General features: G+C 48.5%; 1 protein-coding gene and 1 long non-coding RNA gene across 7 annotated transcripts in view; one reads left to right on the forward strand and one right to left on the reverse strand.

The window, feature by feature from the left end:
- DNAH9 (dynein axonemal heavy chain 9) overlaps positions 1 to 26,050 on the forward strand; it is a 317,109-nt gene that overhangs the window by 279,770 nt on the left and 11,289 nt on the right. For all 4 annotated transcript variants that reach the window (XM_047757317.1, XM_047757315.1, XM_047757318.1 and 1 more), the window contains 3 exons: positions 1,531 to 1,701; positions 13,192 to 13,374; positions 23,842 to 24,231. In XM_047757317.1, the coding sequence (XP_047613273.1) occupies positions 1,531 to 1,701; positions 13,192 to 13,374; positions 23,842 to 24,231 (744 nt within the window). The remainder of the gene's footprint in view (positions 1 to 1,530; positions 1,702 to 13,191; positions 13,375 to 23,841; positions 24,232 to 26,050) is intronic.
- Positions 159 to 1,836, reverse strand: LOC125114179 (uncharacterized). Of its 3 annotated transcripts, none has more exons than XR_007131726.1 (4): positions 1,614 to 1,836; positions 940 to 1,108; positions 529 to 699; positions 159 to 238 (listed from the first exon to the last, which is right to left on the reverse strand). It is a non-coding gene; the product is annotated as an uncharacterized LOC125114179 (long non-coding RNA). The 3 variants fall into 3 exon arrangements; XR_007131724.1 differs by having other exon boundaries at positions 940 to 1,112; XR_007131725.1 differs by lacking the exon at positions 940 to 1,108 and having other exon boundaries at positions 1,614 to 1,831.

The following is a 26,050-nucleotide window of genomic DNA, read 5'->3' on the forward strand; positions in this document are numbered from 1 at the left end:
GCCTCTTTGCCTATTTAGCCTGCCATGAAAATGTGTTCAAAGGCAACTAAAAAAAAAAAAAAAAAACAAGACGTCTTTGACAGTGCTTGACTTTTGAACACGCCTAAAAGAACTCTTGAACGCCAGACTTCAGGAAGTACGGTCGTAGGAACGTTAACTACAAGCTTTAAACATTTTTTTAATTCCTAAAATTTAAGAAGGTAAGTTGTAAAAGTTGTTTGATCCAGAAAATCTGGGCCTGTGAGAAGAAATTAAAAACAATAAGCCTCTTGAGTCTGAAAGAGAATGGATGTGTGCACATGTATAACTGAATCACTTTGTTGTACCGCAGAAATTATCACATTGTAAATCAACTGTACTTCAATTAAACTGAAAAAAGAAAAGGAAAGAAAAAGAAAAAAGAAACAACCCAAAACCCAATAAGATTCTTGAAAGTAAACAAAATAATTTTTTTTAAATAAATGCTCTGAAAGCTTTAGCCAAGAGAATTGGGCAAGAGCGTCCCCTACTGTCTGTGGAGCAATTTACCAGGAGGCTGGAGTCAACAATTTGACAAGAAGCTGGATGGATGACAGGACCGTGGTTTGCACACTTTGCAATTACGTGGGGAGACTTCCTCTTCTTCAAGCCTCTCTTGAATCTCTCCGTTAATAGACACCCGTAGGGGCACCTTCCAAGAGTCCAGGAGTGTGCTGAGCGCTGGAAGAAATGCAAAAATAGACAGGCAAATTTGCATTCAGGAGACGAGCTAAATAATCTTTTACTTAGAAGTTACTAACGCCAAGAAATCGTCCCAGCCAGCTTGGGAGCTAAACTTGAGGGATATTTTCTCGCGATAATAAAGGGAAGCGGCGCGGAGGGACTCGAGGCCCGGTCCGCCAAGGAAGTGGGCCTGAGGGGCCGGGGAGGACGTCTCAGGGGCGGCAGAACCTGGCCCACCTAACTGACCGCAGACGTGTTGTTTGTGTGACACCCTGTTGTCAGCTCTTTTAATTCGAATGCTTTCTGCCAGACACAGGAACTCGGGCAGCACAGCTCGCCTCGAGCTTCCTCAGGATTCCGACGTTTATTCCGCGGAGCGGGCCCGGGTGTGCGTGTGGGTTTCTCCCTGACTTGGATAAACAGAGGGGAGCGAAGAGGCCTTTAAGGGGGGCACCAGGCAGGGGCAGCGTGCGGAAGGACTCTGAGAAGCCCCTCGGCGGGGAGGCCAGGGCAGCCGGCGCGGTGGGAGGAGCGGAGATCGGGGGTGAATCTGCCGCCGCTGCCCGCTGCCCGCTGCCCGCTGCCCTAAGGAGAAGGGGCTCAGGCCTGTGGCGGTTCTGGAGAAGCGGCCGCGCCTCCGCAGCCGGGCTCTGACGGGCGCACACCGCGCGGACGGGGGCCTCGGGGGCGGCCTCTCCCTGGAGGCCCAAAGAGGCCCTGGCGCCTGGGGCCTGCTCTGGCCGCTGACGGCCCGGCAGGGGACGGGTCCGGTGGGCGATGGGACGCCGGTCCGGTTGGTTTTCAAGGGAGCTCGCCCTTGACTTTCAGTACATTGACGCCCAGCTGCCCCCCGAGTCGCCCCATCTCTACGGGCTCCACCCGAACGCGGAGATCGGCTTCCTGACCCAGACCTCGGAGAAGCTCTTCCGCACGGTGCTGGAGCTGCAGCCCCGGGACAGCCAGGCCGGCGAGGGAGCGGGGGCCGCACGGGAAGAAAAGGTACGTGGAGGAGAGCCTGGACCGCCCAGGGCGCCCGCGCTCCCGGCGGCCGCGGGGGTGCACAGCGCAGGCCGCAGGCGCGCCTTCCCCGGCTCCGGCTCTGGGCTCCCCTTCACCTCCAAGAGCCCCGCCGCAATCACGTGACCGCGCGGGCCCTCGGGGCCCCGGGGAGGACCAAACGCGGGGTGTGGCAGTGCTTGCTTCGCTCCTACACCCAAAGACAGGTTTCATTGCATCTGCCAGAGGGCAGAAAGGCAGGACTGAACAATCGTGGTTTGGGAACCTGAAACTGAACTCAGTATTCCTTGGCAAACTAGGTAATGATGGGTGGGGAGCTGTGCCCAAACACCCCGCCCTCATTCCACCACTGGGCGCTGGTGTGTGTGAACTCATTCCTCTTTCAGGCGAAAATGCAGTCTCTCTGTGAGTGGTGTTTGGTCCCAGAGTCTCCTACCACAGCTGAATGCTGCTGAGGACAGGATTCGCCAGACTTCAGGAGGGTGGAGGGGAATTGGGTAGAGGCAGAGGAGGGCGGGTCTGGGTTTAGGATGCCCAGCAGCAGCCTGGGGGCTCTGTTCCTGGTGAGGGCACAGCAGAGGGCAGCAAAGAAACCGGCTCAAAGTGAAACTTCTCTGGGAAGCTTTCCTAAGACAAGGCAGTTCGCCTTCCAACAGACTCACCCTTCCTCCTTCACCCCTCCTCCCTCCACAATACTGCCCAGCTTCCTTTAATTAGAGACTCCCTGTTACAAGGAAACATACGGGGAAGATGAAGGATTAAGAAACCTGGGTTCATGGAAACAACCTGTCCATCAACAGAGGAATGGATAAAGAAGATGTGGTACATATACACAATGGAATATTACTCAGCCATTAAAAGGAAAGAAATAACAGCATTTGCAGCAACATGGATGGACCTAGAAATTATCATGCTAACAGAGTTCCTGTCGTGGCGCAGTGGTTAACAAATCCGACTAGGAACCATGAGGTTGTGGGTTTGGTCCCTCACTCAGTGGGTTAAGGATCTGGCGTTGCCGTGAGCTGTGGTGTAGGCTGCAGAAGTAGCTCGGATCCAGTGTTGATGTGGCTCTGGTGTAGGCCGGTGGCTACAGCTCCGATTAGACCCCTAGCCTGGGAACCTCCATATGCCATGGGTACAGCCCTCAAAAGATAAAAAGACCAAAAAAAAGAAAAAAAAAAGGAAAAGAAATTATCGTGCTAAGTGAAGTCAGTCAGACAGAGAGACACCAACATCAAATGCTATCACTTACATGTGGAATCTAAAAAAAGGACACAATGAACTTCTTTGCAGGACAGATACTGACTCACAGGCTTTGAAAAACTTATGGTTTCCAAATGAGACAGGTTGGGGTGATACACTGGGTTTGGGATGGAAATGCTATAAAATTGGGTTGAGATGATCTTTGTACAACTATAAATGTAATAAAATTCATTGAGTAACTTGAAAAAAAGAAACCTGGGAAGTTATCAAACTTTTAGGCTTCAGGGATTGATTTTGGAAAACAAACTGATAGTATAGGAGCTGGATGTTTGCTTAAAGGTTTGGAGTGGTGTCACCAAAATAATTCTAAAATTTCAGTATGCCTCAGAACGAACTCAGGAGCTCGAAATTCCCAGCCTGGGGTCTGGGGTTAGGCCCAGGAATTTGCAACCCAGCAATTTTGATGCAAGCTAGCCTACTTTGAGAAAACTGCTCGAAATCCCTCTACTCAGCCTCTTTTGTTATTTGATGCATAGGATATAATTAGAGAACAAAAGGAAGAGAAGAAATTGTATGTGGCCCCAAATACAAACCACCTAGTATCAAAAATATTCCTAGTCTCCCACCCCCAAAAAGGCTGGAACTGTGTAAGTCATAAACTTTGGATTTTGGGGGCAGCCTTCATAGAACCTTCTTGTTCTTGTCAATTCCCTCTCCCCTTTTAACCAATGAGAGAGAGAGAGAGATGAATGAACCATGATCACTTGCCAAACTAGGAGAACCCATTTGCAACACATAACAGAAGTGGCCAGATTTTGCTAATATACAGAGTTCTTGCCTATGGAAGAAAAAAGAAGGAAACAGAAGAGAGGAGAGGGAAGGAGATAAAAGAAATTCACATAACAATACAAATGGCCAATACAGTGGTGAAATATTCTCAAAGTTACTCATAACTAGATGAAGTTAAGTGAGATACTATTTTTCACATAGTGGTAAAAAATTTTATTTTCTTTAATTTTTTTTATCATTCAATGAATTTATCACATCTGTAGTTGTATAATGATCATCACAAATCCGATATCACAGGATTCCCATCCCACAACCCAAGCATATCCCCCCACCCCCCAAACTTTCTCCTCTGGAGACCAAAAGTTTTTCAATGTCCGTGAGTCAGCATCTGTTCTGCAAAGTTCAGTCTGTCGTTTTTTCAGGTTCCACATGTCAGTGAAAGCATTTGATGTTGGTGTCTCATTGTGTGGCTCACTTCACTTAGCATGATAATTTCTAGGTCCATCCAGGTTGCTAAAAATGCTGGTATTTCATTCATTTTAATGGCTGAGTAATATTCCATTGTGTATATGTACCACATCTTCTTGATCCAGTCCTCTGTCGATGGACATTTAGGTTGCTCCCACATCTTGGCTACTGAAAATAGTGCTGCAATGAACGTCGGAGTACATGTGTCTTTGCGAGTCGTGGTTTTCTCTGGATAGAAGCCCAGGAGTGGGATTGCTGGATCAAATGTAGTTCTATGTTTAGTTTTCTGAGGCATCTCCATACTGTTTTCCACAGTGGTTGCACCAATTTACAGTCCCACCAATAGTGTACTAGGGTTCCTTTTTCTCCACACCCTCTCCAGCACTTACTGTTTGTAGACTTTTTTTTTTTTTTTGCCTTTTCTAGGGCCGCACCCATGGCATATGGAGGTTCCCAGGCTAGGGGTCTAATCGGAGCTGTAGCTACCGGCCTACGCCAGAGCCACAGCAACACGGGATCCAAGCCGTGTCTCCAACCTACACCACAGCTCACGGCTACACTGGATCCTTAACCCACTGAGCAAGGGCAGGGATTGAACCCGCAACCTCTTGGTTCCTAGTCGGATTCATCAACCACTGCGCCACGACGGGAACTCCTGTTTGTAGACTTTTTGATGGCCATTCTGGCTGGTGTAAGGTGGTACCTCAGAGTGGTTTTGATTTGCATCTCTCTAATAATGAGTGAAGTTGAACATCTTTTCATGTGTTTTTTTGGCCATCTGTATATCTTCTTTGGAGAATTGTCTGTTTAGATCTTCTGCCCATTTTTTGTTTGTTTTTTTGGTTTTGAGCTGCGGAAGGTGTTTATAAATTTTGGAGATTAATCCCTTGTCAGTCGATTCATTTGCAAAGATTTTCTCCCTTTCTGTGGGTTGTCTTTTTGTTTTGTTTAGGGTTTCCTTTCCTGTGCAGAAACTTTTAAGTTTGATTAGGTCCCGTTTGTTTATTTATGTTTTTATTGTCATTACTTGAAGAGATGGATCTGAGAAGATGTTGCTGTCATTTATGTCAGAGAGTGTTTGGCCAGTGTTTTCCTCTAAGAGTTTTATAGTGTCTCGTCTTATATCTAGGTCTTTAATCCATTTGGAGTTGATTTTTGTGTATGGTGTTAGGGAGTGGTCTAATTTCCTTCTTTTCCATGTGGCTGTCCAGTTTTCCCAGCACCACTTATTGAACAAGCTGTCTTTTCTCCATTGTGTATTCTTGCCTCCTTTGTCATAGATTAGTTGGCTGAAGGTGCATGGGTTGAATTCTGAGCTTTCTATCCTGTTCAACTGATCTATATTTCTGTCTTTATGCCAGTACCATATGGTTTTGATGATTGTTGCTTTGTAGTATAGCCTGAAGTCCAGGAGCCTGATTCCTCCAGCTCCGTTTGTCTTTTTCAGGATGTCTTTGGCTATTCTGGGTCTTTTGTGCTTCCACACAAACTTTAAAATATTTTGTTCCAGTTCTGTGAAAAATGTCCTTGGTAATTTGATAGGGATTGCATTGAATCTGTAGATTGCCTTAGGTAGTATAGTCATTGTGATCATATTGACTCTTCCAATCCATGAGCATGGGATGTCTTTCCATCTATTTGTGTCATCTTTGATTTCTTTCATCAGTGTCTTATAATTTTCAGAGTACAGGTCTTTTGTCTCTTTAGGTAGGTTTACTCCTAGGTATTTTATTCTTTTGGATGCAATGGTAAATGGGATTGCTTCCCTAATTTCTGTTTCTGCTCTCTCATTGTTAGTATATAGAAATGCCATCGATTTCTGTGTATTAGTTTTGTATCCTGCGACTTTGCCAAATTCATGGATGAGCTCTAACAGTTTTCTGGTAGAGTCTTTAGGATTCTCTAGGTATAGTATCATGTCATCTGCAAATAGTGATAGTTTTATTTCTTCCTTTCCAATTTGGATTCCTTTTCTTTCTTTTACTTCTCCTATTGCTGTGGCTAGGACGTCCAAAACTATGTTGAAGAATAGTGGTGAGAGCGGACATTCTTGTCTTGTTCCTGATCTCAGAGGGAATTCTTTCAGCTTTTCAGCATTGAGAATGATGTTCGCTGTGGGTTTGTCATATACGGCCTTTATCATGTTGAGGTAGGTTCCCTCTATGCCCACTTTCTGAAGGGTTTTTATCAGAAATGGGTGTTGGAGTTTGTCAAAGGCTTTTTCTGCATCTATCGAGAGGATCATAGGGTTTTGATTCTTCAGTTTGTTCATGTGGTGTATCACACTGATGGATTTGCGGATATTGAAGAACCCTTGCATCCCTGGGATAAATCCTACTTGATCACTATGTACAATCCTTTTAATGTATCGTTGGATGCAGTTTGCTAGTATTTTGTTGAGGATTTTTGCATCAATGTTCATCAGTGAACTTGGCCGGTAGTTTTCTTTTTTTGTGGTATCTGTCTGGTTTTGGTATCAGGGTGATGGTGGCCTCATGGAATGACTTTGGGAGTATCCCTTCCTCTGCAATTTTTTGAAATAGTTTCAGAAGGAGAGGTGTCAGCTCTTCTCTAAATGTTTGATAGAATTTGCCTGTGAAGCCATCTGGTCCTGGACTTTTGTTTGTTGGAAGTTTTTTCATCACAGTTTCAATTTCAATCTTGTGATGGGTCCATTCATCTTTTCTATTTCCTCTTGGTTTAGTCTTGGAAGATTGTACTTTTCTAAGAATTTGTCCATTTCTTCTAGGTTTTCTGTTTTATTGGCATATAGTTGCATATAGTAGTCTCTTATGATCCTTTGCATTTCTGTGATGTCCGTTGTTACTTCTCCTTTTTCATTTCTAATTTTATTGATTTGAGTCCTCTCTCTTTTTTTCTTGGTAAGTCTGGCTACGGGTTTATCAATTTTGTTGATCTTTTCAAAGAACCAGCTTTTCGTTTCGTTGATCTTTTCTATGGTTTTCTTTGTTTCTAGTTCATTGATTTCTGCTCTGATCTTTATGATTTCTTTCCTTCTACCAACTTTAGGTCTTGTCTGCTCTTCTCTCTCGAGCTGCTTTAGATGTAAAGTTAGCTTGTTTATTTGAGCTTTTTCTTGTCTCCTGAGGTGGGCTTGTATTGCTATAAACTTTCCCCTTAGGACGGCTTTTGCTGCATCTCATAGGTTTTGGAGTGTCGTATCTTTGTTGTCATTTGCATCTAGGTATTTTTTAATTTCCTCTTCAATTTCTTCAATGATCCATTGGTTGATTATAGCATGTTGTTTAGTCTCCATGTGTTTGTGTTTTTTGCAGTTTTTTTCTTGCTGTTGATTTCCAGCCATATAGCATTGTGTTTGGAAAAGATGATGGATATGATTTCAATTTTCTTAAAGTTACCGAGGTTGGACTTGTAGCCCAGGATGTGATCAATCTTAGAGAATGTTCCATGTGCACTTGAGAAGTATGTGAAGTATGTGTTGCTTTTGGATGGAATGTCCTATAAATATCTGTTAAGTCCATCTGGTTTAATGCATCATTCAGGGCCTGTGTTTCCTTATTGATTTTCTGTCTGGATGATCTGTCCATTGCTGTAATTGTGTTAAAGTCCCCCACAATTATTGTGTTATTGTCGATTTGTCCTTTTAAGGTTGTTAGCAGTTGCCTTATATATTGTGGTGAACCTATGTTGGGTGCGTAGATATTTAAAATTGTTCTATCTTCTTCTTGGGTTGATCCTTTGATCATTATGTAGTGACCTTCTTTGTCCCTTAAGATATTCTTCATTTTAAAGTCTATTTTTTCTGATATGAGTATTGCTACTCCAGCTTTCTTTTGATCCCCGTTTGCATGAAATATTTTCTTCCATCCTCTCACTTTCAATTTGTATGTGTCCCTAGAAGTGAAGTGGGTCTCTTGAAGACAGCATATATATGGATCTTGTTTTTGTATCCATTCAGCCAGTCTATGTCTTTTGGTTGGGGTGTGTAGTCCATTAACATTTAAGGTAATTATTGATATGTATGTTCTTATTGCCATTTTATTAATTGCTTTGGAGTTGGTTTTGTTGCTCTTTTTTCTTCCCTTCTTTTCTTGTTCTCTCCTCTTCTGGTTTGATGACTATCTTTACTGTGTTGTATTTGAATTGATTTTTCTTTGTTTGTATATCAACTGTAGATTTTTGGTTTGCAGTTATTCTGAAGTTTTGATGTGAGAGTCTATATGTATAAGATTGTTTTAAGCTGTTGTTCTCTTAATTGCAAGTTCATCTCCAGTGTCCTGCATTTGTACCCACCCTCTTCTCATGATTTCTGATTTTGGTGGCATAATTGTGCATGGATGATTTCGTGTCTTTATATACCTTTACTGGTGAGCCTTGTCGTTTGTGGAATTTTTGTTTCCTGTTGCTGTGTTTTCTTTTCTGCCTAGAGAAGATCCTTTAGTATTTGTTGTAAGGCTGGTTTACTGTTGCTGATTTCTCTCAACTTTTGCTCATCTGTGAAGGTTTTGATTTCTCCTTCAAATCTGAATGAGAGCCTTGCTGGGTAGAGTAATCTTGGTTGGAGGTTTTTTCCTTTCATCATGTTAAGTATATCATGCCACTCCCTTCTGGCCTGCAGAGTTTCTGCTGAAAAATCTGCCGATAACCTTATTGGGGTTCCCTTGTATGTTACTTGTTTCTTTTCCCTAGCTGCTTTCAAGATTTTCTCTGTCTTTAATTTTAATATGTGTCTTGGTGTATTCCTCCTTGGGTTTATTTTATATGGTACTTGTTGTGCTTCCTGGATTTGAGTGAGTGGTTCCTTTCCCATGTGAGGGAAATTTTCGGCTGTTATCTCTTGGAATAGTTTTTCTCTCCCCTTCTCTCTCTCTTCTCCTTCTGGAACCCCTATGATATGGATGTTAGTGCATTTAACGTTGTCCCAGAGTTCTCTGAGACTCTCTTCATTTCTTTTCAGTCTTTTTTCTCTTTTCTGTTCCACATCCATGATTTCCAATAATCTGTCCTCCACCTTGCTTATTCATTCTTCTGCCTCCTGTGTGTTCTGCTGTCAGCTGCTTCTAGTGAATTTTCTATTTCAGTTATTGTATTTTCTACCTCTTCTTGTTTAAGTTTTATATCTTGTATCTCTTTGCTCAGTGTTTCCTGTAAGTTATCCATCTTTGCCTCCAGTTTACTTCCAATGTCTTGCATCATCTTAGCATCAACAATCTAAAGTCTTTTTCCTGGAGGCTGAGAATCTCCTCCTTGCTTAGCTGATTTTCTGGGGTTTTTCCTTTTTCCCTCATCTGAGTTATAGTTCTCTGTCTTTTCATTTGTATAGGTTTTTGGCGTGGTGACCTTTTTACAGATAATAGAGTTGTAGCCTCTCTTACTTCTGATGTCTGCCTCCCTTGTGGCTGAAGTCAGTATGGGGGGCTTGGTGTAGGCTTCCTGATGGGAGGGGCTGATGCCTGCCCACTGGTGGGTGGAGCGGATTCCTATCCCTCTGGTGGGTGGGGCTTAATCTCTGGATGGGATTAGAGGCAGCTGTGTGCCTGAGGGGTCTTTAGGTAGCCTGTTTACTGAGGGCGGAGCTGTGATCCCACCTGGGTTGTTGTTTGCCCTGGGGCTTCTCAGCCCTGACTGGCGGTGGGGACAGGCCCGGCTGCTGAATATTCCCGAGAGCTTTGCTTCCAATGTCCTTCCCTCACAACAAGCCACGTTCACCCCTGTTTTCTCAGGATGTCCTCCAAGAACTGCAATCAGGTTTGACCCAGATTCCTATGGAGACTTTGCTTTGCCCTGGGACCCAGTGCACGTGAAAGTCTGTGTGCGCCTTTTAAGAATGGGGTCTCCGTTTCTCCCAGTCCTGTGGAGCTCCTGCATACGAGCCCCACTGGCCTTCAATGCCATATGCTCTAGGGGCCCTTTCTCCCAGTGCCAGATCCCCACATGTGGGAGTTTGATGTGGGGCTCAGGACTCTCACTCCTGTGGGTCTCTGTGAACCAGTTAGTTTCCAGCCTGTGGGACTTCCCACCCGGGAGGTATGGGGTTGTCTATATCACACAATCACCCCATCTACCTCTTGATGTGGCCTCCTCTTTGTCTTCTGGAGTAGGATATCCCCCTCAAGGTTTCTGGTCCATTTGTTTGAAGATTGCTCAGCCTTTAGTTGTGAATTTTGTTGTTTTTAGGAGAGAAGTTGAGCTCCATTCCTTCTATTGCTCAATCTTAATCCCATCCCCACATAGTGGTAAAATATTTTAAATGCAGTGATATCCTGTGGTGAGGGCATAAGGAAAGAGGCACTCTCAGAGTTCCTGCTGTGGCACAGTGAGTTAAGAATCTGACTGCAGTGCCTGGGTCGCCGCAGAGGTGTGAGTTTGATCCCCAACCCACTCCAGTGGGTTAGAAGACCCGGCAGCTTTCATTGTAGGTTGCAGCTGCTGTTTGGGTTCAGTCCCTGGCCCTGGGAACTTCAACATGCTGCAGGTATGGCCATATTATAAAGAAAAATAAAATAGGCACTCTCATCTCTGCTGGTAGAGGTTTAAGCTATAGAACAATTTGACAGTAGCTACTAAAGGTTAAAATTTTTAGTTCATATATTTTACTCATAATTCTATTCCTAGAATTTAGCCAGTGGAAACATTCATAAGGGCACAGATTTTATGATATGTGTCTTTATAGCAGGATGGTTTATAGTAGTAGAAATGATAAACAGACCAAATATCCATCAATAGGGGAATGACTCGATAAATTGGGATGTGCCAAAACAGTGAAATAACATACACTGTTAAAATGCAAACAAGGTAAATCCATATGTACTAATAAGATTTAATACTAGGTGAAAAAAGCAGCTGATTCCATTAGTGATACAAAGAAAGAGAGGGGGTGGGGCAGGAGTGGGGAGGGGATGAAGGGAAGAAGCAAGACAGGAAAGAAGATACATATGGCAGACATGATCAGTACGGAAGCGGATGGGTGGATGGATGATGGGTGGATGGTGGATGGATGGATAGAGCTTTATGCATTGAAGGTCACTTCCAGAAATTATAAACCAAATAATTAATAGTGGGTTTTCCTCCCTTTGAGGGAAGAAGCAGAACTGTGGGAGAATTTTGCTTCTAATATCAGAAGACTGAAATATTTAGATTTTTGTGATAAGCATTTATTATTTCTCCAAAAAGAAAAAAGCAGAGGTGTTTGCTTGTGGGAATAAAGTAGACCACATCCCTTGGAAGCCACGACTCCCCTCTAAAGGGTTCTCTTTATGTCTGTGGATCTGCTCCCTCCCTAATAGCCCTCTGCATCCTCAGGCAGGGTCTCCAAACCCTCCATGGCCTGATCAATGACAGAAGAGAACGCTGTTTCCCCATGTTCAGTGTATTTAGGAACAGTAACCCCAGACTATCTTTCATCTCTTTGTGAATAATATCTAAATGCAGCCCACTGATATAGGACTGATCTTTAAATTCAGCTCCAAAGATAGAAAGATGACATACTTTTAGCCGTTTGTCTTCTGCCGCAGCAGAAGCTTCCAGGTACCATTAAAATTCCATTCCAGCTTTTGCTATGACAGCGCCAAGACCCATTTATGACACAGTAATGAGTTTTTACTTTCTTTTCTCTAACATCAGCTCTTTTCCCAGAGAATGTATTGTATGTTAGCAATACAAGGCAAAATGAATATTAATAGCCCTGTACACGTATAGCATTCTCTGTAGCTTTCAGACACTGTCACATTTCTCACCTCTCCATTTGATCTTCTCGCCAGCAGCCCTGGGGGTTGGAGGGAGGGGGCAGTAGAGAATGATGCTCTGGGAAATTTTTACAGATGGGAAAGCTGAGGCCTAAATGTCTGGCTTAAATTCACACAGGTAATACCCAACAGAGCTGCATTAACTCAGTCAGGGTTCTTTAGTTGCAAGCAACAGAGACCAATTATTTAGCTGAAATAGGCATGGAAGAGCTTATTGTATCAAAGAAATCCACCTGAGAAAGGATAGAAACCACAGTGGGCCTGGGGTCCCAGGGAGAACGAAGAGTGGCCCGTGCTTTGCCCTTCCAGCCACTTTCGGTGCCTGAATCCCGGGCTTGAGATTCCGTGTTCACGCTCCTGGGAAAGATCATCTGATTGGCCTGCTTGGGTCCTGGGAGGCCTGGCTGGGCCTGGTGACCACACTCCAAGGGGAAGAGGTCGCTTCACCAAAGGGTCAGGGAACTGTTTTTAGAAGTGGGACCAGATGAACGGTTCACCGCAGAACTCCAGCAGCTCTGCCGCCTCCAGGAAGGGCTGGCACTAGCGCCCTGGCTCCCTCCCCCGGCCTCCAGCCCTCCCTGCCAGCTACGTAGTCTGTTAAGTCCGCACCTGCTCGTTTGTCTTTCTCAGCTGACAGACCTCCTGGGCTTACTTGCTTACTTCAGAACAGCAGACCCAGCCTCCCAGTGCTTGCCCCCCAGGAGCCCACCGTCTCGGTCCCTCCTTCTAATTTTCCGGGAGAGAGACCCTGTCATTCTAGCTCCCCTGGCCTAATTCGCTGACAGTCGGTAAGGTAAAAGGATGCGTGGGGTGGGGAGGGAGGTTTCCATGATGGACGGGGATGCTTCTCCCAGGACCCAAGGATAGGAACCTCCGTGCAGCCTCCTGGACGCTCAGAGTGGAGTATTGGTCCGTGTCTCCATCCCTGGCACTCCTCACCGCAACGCCACGGGGCGCAAGTGACCACGCAGTCCGTGCCACGCCTTTCTCGATTGATGCCCACAGCTAACGGGGTCAATCTCTGGGTTTCTCAATTCTCAGCTTTTGGAAGGGCGTCTGTTTTCCTCTTTTCAAGCTGGTTGAACAAGTCACAGGGAGCTGGCCAAGCTGTAGGGCGGCCAGGCCGTGGTGGGTCCTCAGCCCCTGACCCAGCTGACCTAAGCAAGCAAGCGTGTGTCCAGGGCATAGCCGACTGGCCTCTTTGCTGCCACATCGCAGGGGACTGGAGTCCTTCTCCAGAAGCTGAGCCCCTTCTTAGCTCTCTCTGTTTCCTGTTGTGGGGCAGGTCAAGGCCGTCCTGGAGGAGATACTGGAGCGGGTGACAGACGAGTTTAACATCCCGGAGCTGGCAGCCAGAGCGCAGGAGCGCACCCCCTACGTGGTCGTGGTCCTCCAGGAGTGCGAGCGGATGAATGTCCTCATCAGAGAGCTCCAGGGCTCCCTGAGAGAGCTGGACCTCGGACTGAAGGTGGGTGAGGCCGGCAGGGCCAGGGGCACCAAGGCAGCTGGAGAGCAGGGGTCCTTCAGCGACCTCACTGCCCAAGAAGGTGTCACCCCCAGAACCCAGAGTCCAGCCGGGCTGCAGGGAGGGTGAGACCCAGGCTCCGAAGCCCAAAGCTGTGAAGGTAGAACGAGCTGTGGCTGGCGAGCTCCCCAGGAGACCACACCTGAGTGGAAGAGCCGTCCTGACGCCCTGCGCCTCCCGCTGACATGGGTGATGTTGCTTTCGCAGGAGGTAGTGATGTGGGCTGCTGCGTAAAAGCACAGGTTCCGGGCAGCCCCGGACCTCCTCCCGGCTGTTCAGCCCATCCTCGCCATGTGGCCTGAGGGGGCTTAAGTCTCACCCTGTCTCAGATCTTCCCCTGTAAGACTGGCACGGTGGTCTTACTTCACAGGGCTCTGGGGGCATTAGAACAATGGCAAGTACCCAGAAGTGCAAGCCAACGGCACTATTAGCAGAGGAGAGAACTGGGGTCTCTTACAACTCATGGTTATCTGCAAGACCCAGACACCGCCCAAACTCCGACCTCTCTCCTGAACGATGAAAGAGTCGCTTCTTTTTGTTTGTTTTTTGTTTTTTGTCTTTTTGCCTTTTCTAGGGCCACTCCCGAGGCATATGGAGGTTCCCAGGCTAGGGGTGGAATTGGAGCTGCAGCCACCAGCCTACGCCAGAGCAACATGGGATCCGAGCTGTGTCTGCAACCTACACCACTGCTCACGGCAACGTCGGATCCTTAACCCACTGAGCAAGGCCAGGGATGGAACCCGCAGCCTCTTGGTTCCTAGTCGGATTTGTTAACCACTGCGCCACCAAGGGAACTCCAAGAATCGCTTCTTTTTACCGCCGATTATGTGACCACGCCTGCTTTATTCACCATAAGCCAGCTCCATCACGTGTCTGGCGCAAGGCTCAACCATTCACCTGGAGGACAGCTAAGTGGAAGGCCCCGCTGCCTTTCAGGAGCTGAGGAAGGTAGCTGTTGTCTGTTGACACCAGCACATTTATTCAAAGAGCAGTAACCTCAGACAGAGGGAAAGTGAGAAACCAGTTTTGTAGCCGGCAGTGAAAGCTCGGCTCATTCCTGGATGCCCAGGGCCCCCAGGTCTGGCTCTTGGAGTTAAATGACCACGGCTGTTGGCACAGAGGACACACAGCAGGGAGCATCTTCATGTGTAGCCACATGGAAACTATGAAATAGACTGAGAAACCTGGGAGAGGCTTTTTTTTTTTTAATCTGTAATTTCCCTTCGGCCACACTGTGAACAGACGGAAATAAGGAGAAAGGAGAGACGGGAAGGGATGTCGCCGCTGACGGTGCTGGGGGTGTTTCCAGGGGACACAGCAGCTGGTGCTCAGCGGAAACGTAGTTCCTTAGAATAGTCGCAGGTGTGGCTCAGACCCTCACCTGTCGTTTGACGTGTCCCGTCCCTGGGTTCACAGGTGCATCTTAGTAATTATCTTGAGTTGGTTTGTTGCAGTCTTAGGGATGGAATCCATGCCGCTTGGTGTCGTCTGTTTACAGCTTCCACGGCCAATTCATTCACTCATTTTTCTTCCGAGCGCCTTGGCTGCACTTTGGTGTCATGAACCCCAGAGCCTGCCTGGGCGACGATGAGGGGTGGGAGGGAGTGGGTCCTTCCTTCCTGTCCAGCTGGCGCAGTGCTGATGGATGAGCCCTGTGGGCCAGCTGGGGCCTCCACACGGGAACATCCAGGGAGACCCGCCTGCCTCTCCAGATGGCGGGAGAACGAGCTCACACACAGGTCTCAGGGCCAGGCAGCATTGATTAAGTGCCACACAAAGAAAGAGAGGAGAAAGGGAAAAAAGCTTTGTGGGATCAGGGCCGCCCCCGGAGGAGAGATGGCATCTGAGGGGCTCTGGAGGAAGGGAAGGAGTATGACCAGTGGTGATAAGAAGAGTCTTCTAGAAGTCCCAAACACAGGAACCCTGAGCCTGTTCTAGAGTTAACTTGCTTTAGCTGGAACAGAGGGTCCGCTCAGATGAGTAAGAGCAATTCGGTGAACTTCAGAAGGTGACTGGTGGTGACGACATTGCCCCAGGAGCAGTGAGGACAACCGTGTGTTGCCTTTTTCTCCGAGTCCCCCTCTGAAAGGGACGGAGCCATCTCCACTTAAAATCACTGCCATGAAAACTTGGTCTCATTAGGACAGGTCCCCAAAGTGACCTGGTCATTGGACTCCTGTGTTGGGCTTTATCCCAACACACAGTCCCATCTCCACCCTCCAGTGCCACCAGCCTCTGGAGTAGAGGTCTGGAAACCTATATTTTTCACCAGCAGCTTCATAATGCCAGTGGGGGACACATCTGTGAAGCAGCCTCGAGGCAAGTAGCTAGAAGAAAAGATGGACAGGTGTCTTCATGGAACAGTGAAGGCGCAAAGGGCCAGCGGCAGCGTTCCGAGAAAGACCGTTTCAAGTCTGGGAAGAGGTTAGGCTGAGCTGGCAAGAAGTGAGGGTGTGAGAGGAACCATCAAAGGGAGTGAACGAACAGGTGGGGCTCACGGGGCACCTGGCCTGCGCGGGAGACGTGAGGGCCCCACTGGACGTGTCGCTCCTGGAGCAACGCGGGGGGCGAAGCACGATGTGGGGAGAGGAACCTCTGAGCGAGGTTTTCCTCCTGGTTCTTTTTCCTTAACAGTCCCTTTGAAGTCCTAGGGCTGTTTTAGGTGGAGCTCAGGGGAACACGGGGCAACTCACGCTACCCAGCACATCAGACAGGCAAAGCCACACGCTCTGCCCAGACCGGGCACCAAATTAGTAAATATCTAACTTTTCAAGTCATTAAGTCAGTACTCAGCATTTCTGATAAAGAAATTTTGTATTCATAGTTGGCTGGATGGGAAATGGTAATGCCACCCAAAAGCTGAAGAGAGAGGCACAGCGCTTGAGGCTCCCAGCTCCCAGCACAGAAGTGGGAGTGGAAGGCAGGGCGGCCACCTAGGAGAGGCTAGCCAGCCACAGTCCGGTGCCCGCAGAGAGGAGTTGAGTAGAGTCAGCATCCGGCTCTCGGCATTCCCATGAAGCACCGGGTCCTGTGAGCATCCGGAGCTGAGCAGTCAGGTGCTGACTCCCACTGACATGCACGAAACCCCAGGTATAACACTCCCAGAGGCCAGTTTATCCCTTTCCAGTCCTTTCAGTACACCTTTCAAAGGGCCGTCTACTGACGGAAGCCTGCCCCGAAAAATCTCTGCCTGTGTAGGAAAACTGCAGGAGAAGCTAAACCCTTATGCACCGTCCTGGACCAGGACGGTAGCCGCCAACAGCAGGTTAGCACCTGAAATGTGGCGAATCCAAACTGAGATGTGCTGTCAATGTAAATTAAACACCAGGTTTCAAAGAGGTGAGACAGGAGTTCCCGTCATGGCACAGTGATTAACGAATCCAACTAGGAACCATGAGGTTTTGGGTTTGGTCCCTCGCCTTGCTCAGTGGGTTAACGATCCGGCGTTGCCGTGAGCTGTGGTGTAGGTTGCAGACACGGCTTGGATCCCGTGTTCCTGTGGCTGTGGTGTAGGCCAGCGACTACAGCTCCGATTGGACCCCTAGCCTGGGAACCTCCATGTGCCACAGGAAGTGGCCTAGAAAGGGCAAAAAGACAAAAACAAACAAAAAACCAAAGATTTAAGACAAAAGGAAAGGAAAAATATCCTGTTAATAGTTTTTTATATGGATTACATAGTGAAGTGATATTTGACATTTTAAATCTATTAGGTTAAATAGCATATATTATGAAAATTAAATTCGGAGTTCCTATCGTGGCTCAGTAGTTAACAAACCCAACTGGCATTCATGAGGACGCAGGTTCAATCCCTGGCCTCATTCAGTGGGTTAAGGATCTGGCATTGCCGTGATCTGTGGTGTAGGTCACAGACATGGCTTGGATCCCGTGTTGCTGTGGCTGTGGTGTAGGTTGGCAGCTACGGCTCCGACCGGACCCCTAGCCTGGGAACCTCCATATGCCACAGGTGTGGCCCTAAAAAGACAAAAGACCAAAAAAAAAAATTCATGTTTCTTTTTACTTTTTTTAATGTGGCTACCTACCAGAAAATTTTAAATTACACACATGACTCCCATTCACAACTTGCATTATATTTCATAGCACTCTCTTAGACAGAGTCACGGCCAGCCCAGAATCTGGGGCTGGGAGCCGTCTTTTATTATTCACATGTTTGCTGGCATTACATGTCCCCGCTGTGCTTCAGTGGCTGATTGCCCTCCTGACTGACAAACTGTTTCTCAAGATTCAGACTTAAGCTCGCTGACGTGGGGAACCTCTCTGGCTCTTCACAGTCGTCCACTGGGTGTTGACTTAACGGTTCAGGCCCTGCCTTGGCCCTTCAGTGACCAGGGTCCCCACCCCGCAGGCAGCCGCCCTGGCCCACGTAAGCCCTAGAGTACTTGGATGAATGGGCCTGCTGTCACCCACAGTCAGGACGCCAGACTGGAAGTGTTGGAACCCGTGTAACTCCCCTTTCCCTCCCCATCTCGTCACCTCCTGGGTTTCGAACCAACGCAGGCTGGTGGCAGAGACCATCTTCACAGGGCAAGAGCGGCAGACAGGAGCCGACCCTCCAGACATGTGCGGCCTGCAGCCCCTGGGAAAGGGCTGAAGGCGTCCTGCTGAGCCTGCAGAATGAACCCTGGCCACGTGCCTGGGAGCCCAGAGCACCAGCCACTTGCAAAGCTCCAGAGGTGCCCTTTGCAGGGGACGCTTCTGGCCATCCGGAGGCTGGAGTCCTTAGGGTTGGACTGGAGCCTGTGAATCGGAGATTTTAACAAGCTCACTGACTTAAAGCAGTGAAGCCCTGGAGGGAAAATCGGGTGTTTATTTTATATCATATCAAAGAACGATTATGAAAGCATTTATTTAGAGGGATGACACGAGCGGCGAAGGCTGCATCCCCGTAGCCCTCAAATCCACGGTCAAGTGCCCCCCGTCCTCCCTTCTCCCGGTTTCCCTGTCACGTGGATAGGGAGCAAGCCAGTCACAGGACCCTGACGCGCGGCACCTTCTTAAGGCTTTAGTGATGTCCTTGTAAGTTTTCTTCTTGCCAGTTCTAGACTGTGAGCAAGTGAGTGCAGCCATCAATCGGTGTTCCACGGGATCCGGGCTGGAGGAGTTTGAGCCCGGGGAAGCAGGTCCCTCTGCTTGGGTAGCTGGAGTCTTTACAAAGGGCCTGCTTACCCGGCAGTTTGGCCCCAGCAGCCTCCCATCTGCCCACGCTAGCCTCCACCAATCTGGCAGCATCTCAGGAAATGAATATTCTGTGAACACCTTTCAGGAAACGCTGTCCCAGAGTCTCTAGGCGTATCCCTCTTCTCCCAAGAAAGGGACCCACGTTTCGCTGTGTGAATTTGGCATGGTGTCCTCTCAACCCCTCCTCTGAAAATAAGTCCTTTCTGCTGCCCTTCAAGGCCAGAGGCAGGCGATTGACTCCTTTTCCTAATCATTCCTGCTTCACTCTCAGACAGGCAGGTCCTCAGAGGTGGCATGTTCTGTAAGCCTCCTTCACTCGCACATGCAGTTGGGAAAGGCACAAAATCACTGTCAGAATAACTTAGAATCCTATTGTAAGCAGATGTGGCAAATTTTTAAGAATGCCAAGTTACACATTTCACGTTCCCTGGCTGTCAAAATGATTTTAGATTTCTAAAGAGTATTAAAAATTAAGTATTGCCTATGCATTTTTTTTTTCTTTTGTCTTTTCAGGGCCGCACCTGCAGCATATGGAGGTTCCCAGGCTAGGGGTCTAATCAGAGCTACAGCTGCTGGCCTACGCCACAGCCACAGCAACGCCAGATCCGAGCCTCGTCTGCGACCTCTATCACAGCTCACGGCGATGCCGGATCCTTAACCCACTGAGCGATCCCAGGGATCGAACCCGAAACCTCATGGTTCCTAGTTGGATCCGTTTCCACTGCGCCACGACGGGAATGCCCACATTTTTTATTATCAGATTTTATTTTTTAGAGCAGTTTTAGGGTCACAGCAAAATTGAGCAGAAGGTAGGGAAAGTTTCCATATACTCTTGGCGCCCCCCTCACCATCAACATCCCCCACCACAGTGGTCCATTTATGACAGTTGATGAATATGGCGCATCACCATCCCCCAGAGTCTCCTGTGGTTTACATGAGGGTTCACGCTTGGTGTGGTGCCTTCTGTGGGTTTGGACGAGTGTGTGAGGACGTGGATCCATCATGATAGTGGAACTCCACCTGAGTTCGTCTCTACTTGTCTCTCTCCACGGCCCTCAGCTGTGCCAGGGCATCAGGACATTTTACTCCCCCTTTTCCCGTACTGTGGGATGAGTCCAGGACGGGGGACCTTGTGTCCCCATCAACCCACACGACCAACAACATCCACGTGTACAGTACACTTCCATAGACACACCAGACTCAACAGATCCCAAAACAACTTTGTGGAGAAGCGAATTTATTTGGTATATTATTTATAAAAGCACTTTATAATTATGTAAGCACATGGGCCATTGAAAACTCAAAATACTCATTTTAAAGCAATTTTTGAATGCGGCCTCTATCCTTTTTTAAGTCTACTGCACTTTGTTTTTGTAATAATTCTCAATTTGTCTACATATCCTCTGATCCAGTTTAGCCATCATGTACTATTGATGTGTCCACAAACATGTTTTATGAAAACTGCAACATACAGGATTTTTAAAACAACCCCGGCAAAAACACACACACTGCAGTTTAGTTGCCAAACGGATAAAACTCAGCTCTCTGTTTAGAGCACTGCTGTCTGATAAAAGGCTCTGTGATGGTCGAGTGTTCCGTGTCTGTGCTCATGAGGGCCCGTGTGGCTGCTGAGGGCATGAAATGTGGCGAATGTGACTAAGGAACTGATGCTTAACGTTGTAATTTTGACTTGCTTGTGCTTACATAGCTTCATAGGGCTGGTAGCCATCCTACCAGACACAGCAGGCCTAAAGCTGGCCTGCTGGTACTTGGATGCTGCAGCGCAAGGACCAGAGCCTACTGAGGACTGGCCCCCAGCTCTGGCTGCTAAAGAGAAGAGCAGGTGGTTCAGGTAAAGAACAGTCCCTCGTCCTGCCCCGAGGAGGATTCAGGCCCCTCCCACCCAATGGCTTGCAGCTCTCAGAGGCCGTTGTGTTAATCCACCATTAACCCTTCTCCCACGGACCCCTCTCCTGGTCCTCTTCCCTGGGCTGCGTTGGTTTGCTTGGGCTGCTTTGAGAGACCACCGATGGAAGGGCTTAAACTGCAGTCAGTTCTAATAGTTGGAGGCTAAGTCCACAAGCAGGTGCTGGCCAGGTGGGTTTCTGGTGAGAGCCCTCTTCCCACCTAGCGCACGGCCACCTTCTCTCTGTGTCTCCACATGGAGGGGGGCAAGGGGGGCAGTGGGAAGGGAGAGGGGTTGATCTTCCTCTTCTTCCACCGGTTGCTTGGACCGGGACCACCCGATGACCTCATTTAACCTTCATTACCTCCTTAAAGGCCCCACCTCCAAAGAGCCACATCGCAGGTTAGAGCGTCGGTAGACACGCTTTGGGGGACTTCAGTTCAGCCACAGTAGGAATCTCTGGGGGCTTCCGACCTGTTGGTTCTGGAATCTGCAGCCACCTCCCATGGGGAAGTTGCTGCATTAGCCTGACCGATACCGACCCGTAGTTCCAGCCACCAACCCAAACCCCTCTGGTTGTCTGCTCAGGCCTTGAAAGGCACCCGTGCATCATGTCAGTGAGTTGCCCTGCTTTTGGCCCTCTTTGTCACTCGAACACCTGACGCAGATTCTTGTTCATGGATGGGCAAAGAGAAGTGGCATCAAAGCTCCTAGGCATTGGGGCTGTGTCCTGTATATGGGCATGACCCATCATGTTTGTTAGGAAAAAAGTGCTGAGAACCACGGATCTGGGGTCCCCAGCCCTCCTGCCCTCCTGGAAGCCGCTGTGCTTCAGCCACTGCCTCCTCTGCACAAGGCAGAGTTCCCAGCTGCATCTCGGCTGTCTCTGTAACAGGCATCGCTGAGTCTCCTGGCCTGTCTGTGGCTTTTTCCATTTTAAAAACATACCTGGAAATGTGGTACACCTTTTCCTGACCGATCCCCCCTCCACTCCCTGACCCAGGATCCCTTCCTTCATCTTCAAAGCCAGCAGGAACTTCTGTTTGCCTAATTTGGCTGGTTGAAAGGATAACCTTTGGTGACAGACGCAGGAAACTTGTACCTCAAACTTGGTTGAGCCTTGAGGTGGCCTCAGAATCCTTCACAGCACACTGCTCTGATCGGCCACCTGAATACAGCTAGACAGACACATGCAAAGAAATCTGCTTTCTATCCCTGCAGTAAAGTGCACTTACCTGAGGGAAGAGAACCAAGACAACCCTGTAATTCAGGCTGCCTTACCCAGCCCTGCTCTGATTAAGAATGGTGGACTTTTCTTTACACTGTGAACGTAGGTGTGTCTTAACATAGTCCGGCCATCGGACTCTGATGCAGAAAGCGTGTGAGTGACAGTTACACTCTCCCTGGGAAATTCATAGTGAAGTTCTTCCTCCATCTCCTGATAGTCAGGAGTTGGGGGGTGAGTTTCTGGCTGTCATTCAGGAACTGACATATGTTTAAGGAAGGTGCATTCAACTTTTTATGTATTTCATTTTATTTTGTTTTGTTTTTTGTCTTTATAGGGCCGCACCCGCAGCATATGAAGGTTCCCAGGCTAGGGGTCCATTGGAGCTGTGGCTGCTGGCCTTCACCACAGCAATGCAGGATCCGAGCCGCGTCTGCAACCTACACCACAGCTCACGGCAATGCCGGATCCTTAACCCACTGAGCAAGGCCAGGGATTGAACCTGCAACCTCATGGTTCCTAGTCGGATTTGTTAACACTGAGCCACGACGGGAACTCCACATTCAACTTTTTTAAAAACCGTTCCAAAAGTTAAGAGAAAGAGTTGGACCCAGAATTCCATAGTGCCAGTCTCCTGCCCCATAGGCAAGGTGACACCAGGCCCCAGGGGGGCCTTTCTCGCGCCTTAGCAGTCAGTCCTTAGTGGGTGAGCCAAGCTCTGAGTCCACGCGGGCTTCCGTAACAGAATACCGTATACGGGCGCCTCATGGGCCACAGACATTTATTTCTCACGGTGCTGGAGGCTGGAAGGGCCAGGTTCGGGCACCAGCAGATCCAGGGTCAGTGTTCGGGCTCCACCTCCTGGTTCACAGGTTTTCTTCTCACTGTGTCCTTACACAGTGAGAGGGTGAGAGAGCTGTCTGGCGTCTCTTTTATATGGACACTCGCCCCGTTCTTGAGGGCTCCACCTCATGGTGTAATCACTCCCAGAGGCCCTGCCTCCTGATGCCATCATGTTGGGGTTTGGATTTCAACATAGGAATTTGGGGGCGGACAGTGTTGGAGACCCCAGCCCCTGTGCAGAAACCACTGCAGTAGAGATAAGGCCTTTAAGAAATTGTAGATCCTTGGCATGACCAAAGTTAAAAGTTTACTTTAAAGATGGTTTTCAGGAGTTCCTTTCGTGGCTCAGTGGTTAATGAATCCGACTAGGAACCATGAGGTTGCCGGTTTGATCCCTGACCTCGCTCAGTGGTTTAAGGATCCGGCATTGCCATGGGCTGTGGTGTAAAAAAAAAAAAAAAGGTGGCTTTTCAATGTAGGACTTTACAAATTTCATCGAGCATTTGGAAGATGGTCCCTTAAAGTTGCCTGTGTGTCTCATAGCTTGATTTCTACAGGAAATCCTTGAACTTAAGACAATATAGATCCTCCTGGCTGTGGCTCTTTCTTTTCTTTCTTTCTTTCTTTTTTTTTTTTTTGTCTTTTTTGCCATTTCTTGGGCAGCTCCTGCAGCATATGGGAGGTTCCCAGGCTAGGGGTTGAATCGGAGCTGTAGCCGCCGGCCTACGCCAGAGCCACAGCAACGCAGGATCTGAGCCACGTCTGTGACCTACACCACAGCTCACGGCAACACCAGATCCTTAGCCCACTGAGCAAGGGCAGGGACCGAACCCGCAACCTCATGGTTCCTAGTTGGATTCGTTAACCACTGCGCCACGACGGGAACTCCCTGGCTGTGGCTTCTTATGTTTCTAAGCCTCATGCAGATGCCTACAGGGCTGCTGCAAAGGCTGGTGGCGAAGCGAGGAGCCCAAGCTCTGAGGACGGAAACAGCATGGGACCCAGAGATGGACCTCACGACGGTCAGTAGGCAGCGGCAGGCACTGGGGTCACTGGAGCGGGGAGGGTTTTAAAGGAACAGCGTCTGTGAGACAAACCATGCAGATCAAGTACTAGACAGGGACAGCCATCGTGTCACCACCCTGGAGTCACCTCTTGTCTTGTTAAAGATCCCCAAGGCCTGTTTTTTCCCAGGAACTTGCTCTCCCCTCACTCTTTCCCCTCTCGCTCTTAACCCCAGGGGGAGCTGACCATGACCAGCAACATGGAGAACTTACAGAATGCCCTGTACCTGGACACCGTGCCAGAGCCCTGGGCCAGGCGAGCCTATCCGTCCACGGCAGGCCTGGCAGCCTGGTTTTCGGACCTGCTGAACCGAATCCGGGAGTTGGAGGCTTGGACAGGCGATTTTGCGATGCCCTCTACCGTGTGGTTGACAGGCTTCTTCAACCCCCAGTCCTTCCTGACCGCCGTCATGCAGTCCACGGCCCGCAAGAACGAGTGGCCCCTGGACCAGATGGCCCTGCAGTGCGACGTGACGAAGAAGAACCGAGAGGAGTTGAGGAGCCCCCCTCGGGAAGGGGCCCACGTCCATGGCCTCTTCATGGAAGGCGCTCGCTGGGATGCACAGGTGAGTCCCGGGAGGAGAGAGGCATCCTCTGTGGGCGGACCACACCACGTTGCCCCCATAAGGTGTGGGTACGCAGAGGGATGTCCTGGTGTCTCCTGATCCAGGAAGCCTTTCCTGGAGGCTTTCAAATCGTTTCTGTGCAGCCATGGGTGGTGCAGAGAGCCCGGAGTGAGTAGAGTGGTTACAAGCCTGGCTGGATGTGCATCCCAGCCCCACCATTTCTTAACGGTGAAAACCTGTTTATGCAACTGTGAAAGGGGAAAACGGAGTTGCTGTGATGATTAAGTAATTAATATGAAAGACGCGTAGAACAGTTCCTGCTCGCAAAGTGTGGGAGTCAGCGATCCTTGCTGCTGTGTGCCCCGGAGATACCATTTCCTCCCTGGTCCGCTTTCCTCGTTCATGCGCTCTGGCAGGGCAGGAATCCCTTCTGCTTTTTACCCTGCTCCCTCTCAGTGAAGGGGGGGCCAGTAGATATCCTTTAAATGACACTCTGAAGGATTCCTCACTGCAGGCTAATAAGATGCTTCGTTACCTATATGAAACTAGCAGATAAGCACAGGTGACTGGGATAAATGGCAAGAACAAGGATGGGTAACTCTAAAACTAGTTTATATTAGTTATACACGTGATCTGGAAGAAATACTTAGTGAAATATCCCACTTGGCAAGGAACACTCAACTCTTCCTAGCAGTCCGTACAGCGGAATGAGGGGAAACTATCAGAAGGTCTGGAAAATCCCGCAGGGCCCCGTAAGTATGGACGTAGAGCTGTGCTAAACGGAACCGTGTCCCCTTAAAATTTATCTCCACTCAGAACCTCAAGATGTAACCTTTTTTGGGAAGCGATCTTTACGGATAGAATTAGTTAAAATGAGATCAGACTAGAGGAGGCCCTGAATCCAGTCATCAGTGTCCTTATCAGAAGAAGGCCATGCTGGAGACACAGAGGCGAACACTCTGGGAGGACAGAGGCAGAGACTGGAGTGACGCAGCTCTCAGGCAAGGGGTGCCGAGGACTGGAGCAGCCCCCAGATGCTGGGAGCGGCACGGGACAGTTCCTGCCTCGGAGCCTCCACACGGAACCCAACCCACCCACACGTGAAGAATTCTGGCCCGCAGGACTATGAAGGAATACATCCCTGTTGTTTTAGGCCACCGAGTTTGTGGTAATTTTCTTATGGCAGCCCTGGGAAACCCATCACGGGCCAAGGGAAAGGACAGTAAAGTGGGAACCTTGAGAAGGAAGCCTCCTGTCCTCTCTCCACCTGAACATTTGCACAAGATTGTGTCAGTGCAGATCCCACTTGGACTGTATTAGGTGCAGGGTCATCGAGGGTGACCCAGAGCCAGGATACCAGAAACACCCAAATGAGAGAAGTATAGAAAGATAAGTAGGGAAGACGCCCAGGAGGAAGAGCATCGGCCCTGCAGGGACAAGGGACATTGATTCCAGTCATCTGCCTCCCATTTGTCACTATCTTGGTTTCAAATACTAATGAAAACTCAAAAATAATAATAATAATAATAACACCTGCCCATCAAGAGTTCTTGTTCTCAAAGGTTCTAGCCCAGAAAGAATTCCACAAAGTTGGATGATTAAGGATGTCCAAAATTCCTCTCCTCCCTGAAACAGGAACATTGGGAAAAAATCAGAATCAAGCTTTTCAGAACTCTGGAAATTAGTCAGAGGCTTTTGGCAATCCAAGCCATGCCTGTTGAAGAAAAATGGCTGAATCTCAGTAAGAAGAGCAAGCTTTGTGGCCTTCCAACTTTCTCTCCTCCCATCCCCTTCTCCTCAACTCTGTGGTTGCCTTGAC

Source organism: Phacochoerus africanus, chromosome 14, assembly GCF_016906955.1.
Source record: "Phacochoerus africanus isolate WHEZ1 chromosome 14, ROS_Pafr_v1, whole genome shotgun sequence".
Taxonomy (NCBI): Eukaryota; Metazoa; Chordata; class Mammalia; order Artiodactyla; family Suidae; genus Phacochoerus; species Phacochoerus africanus.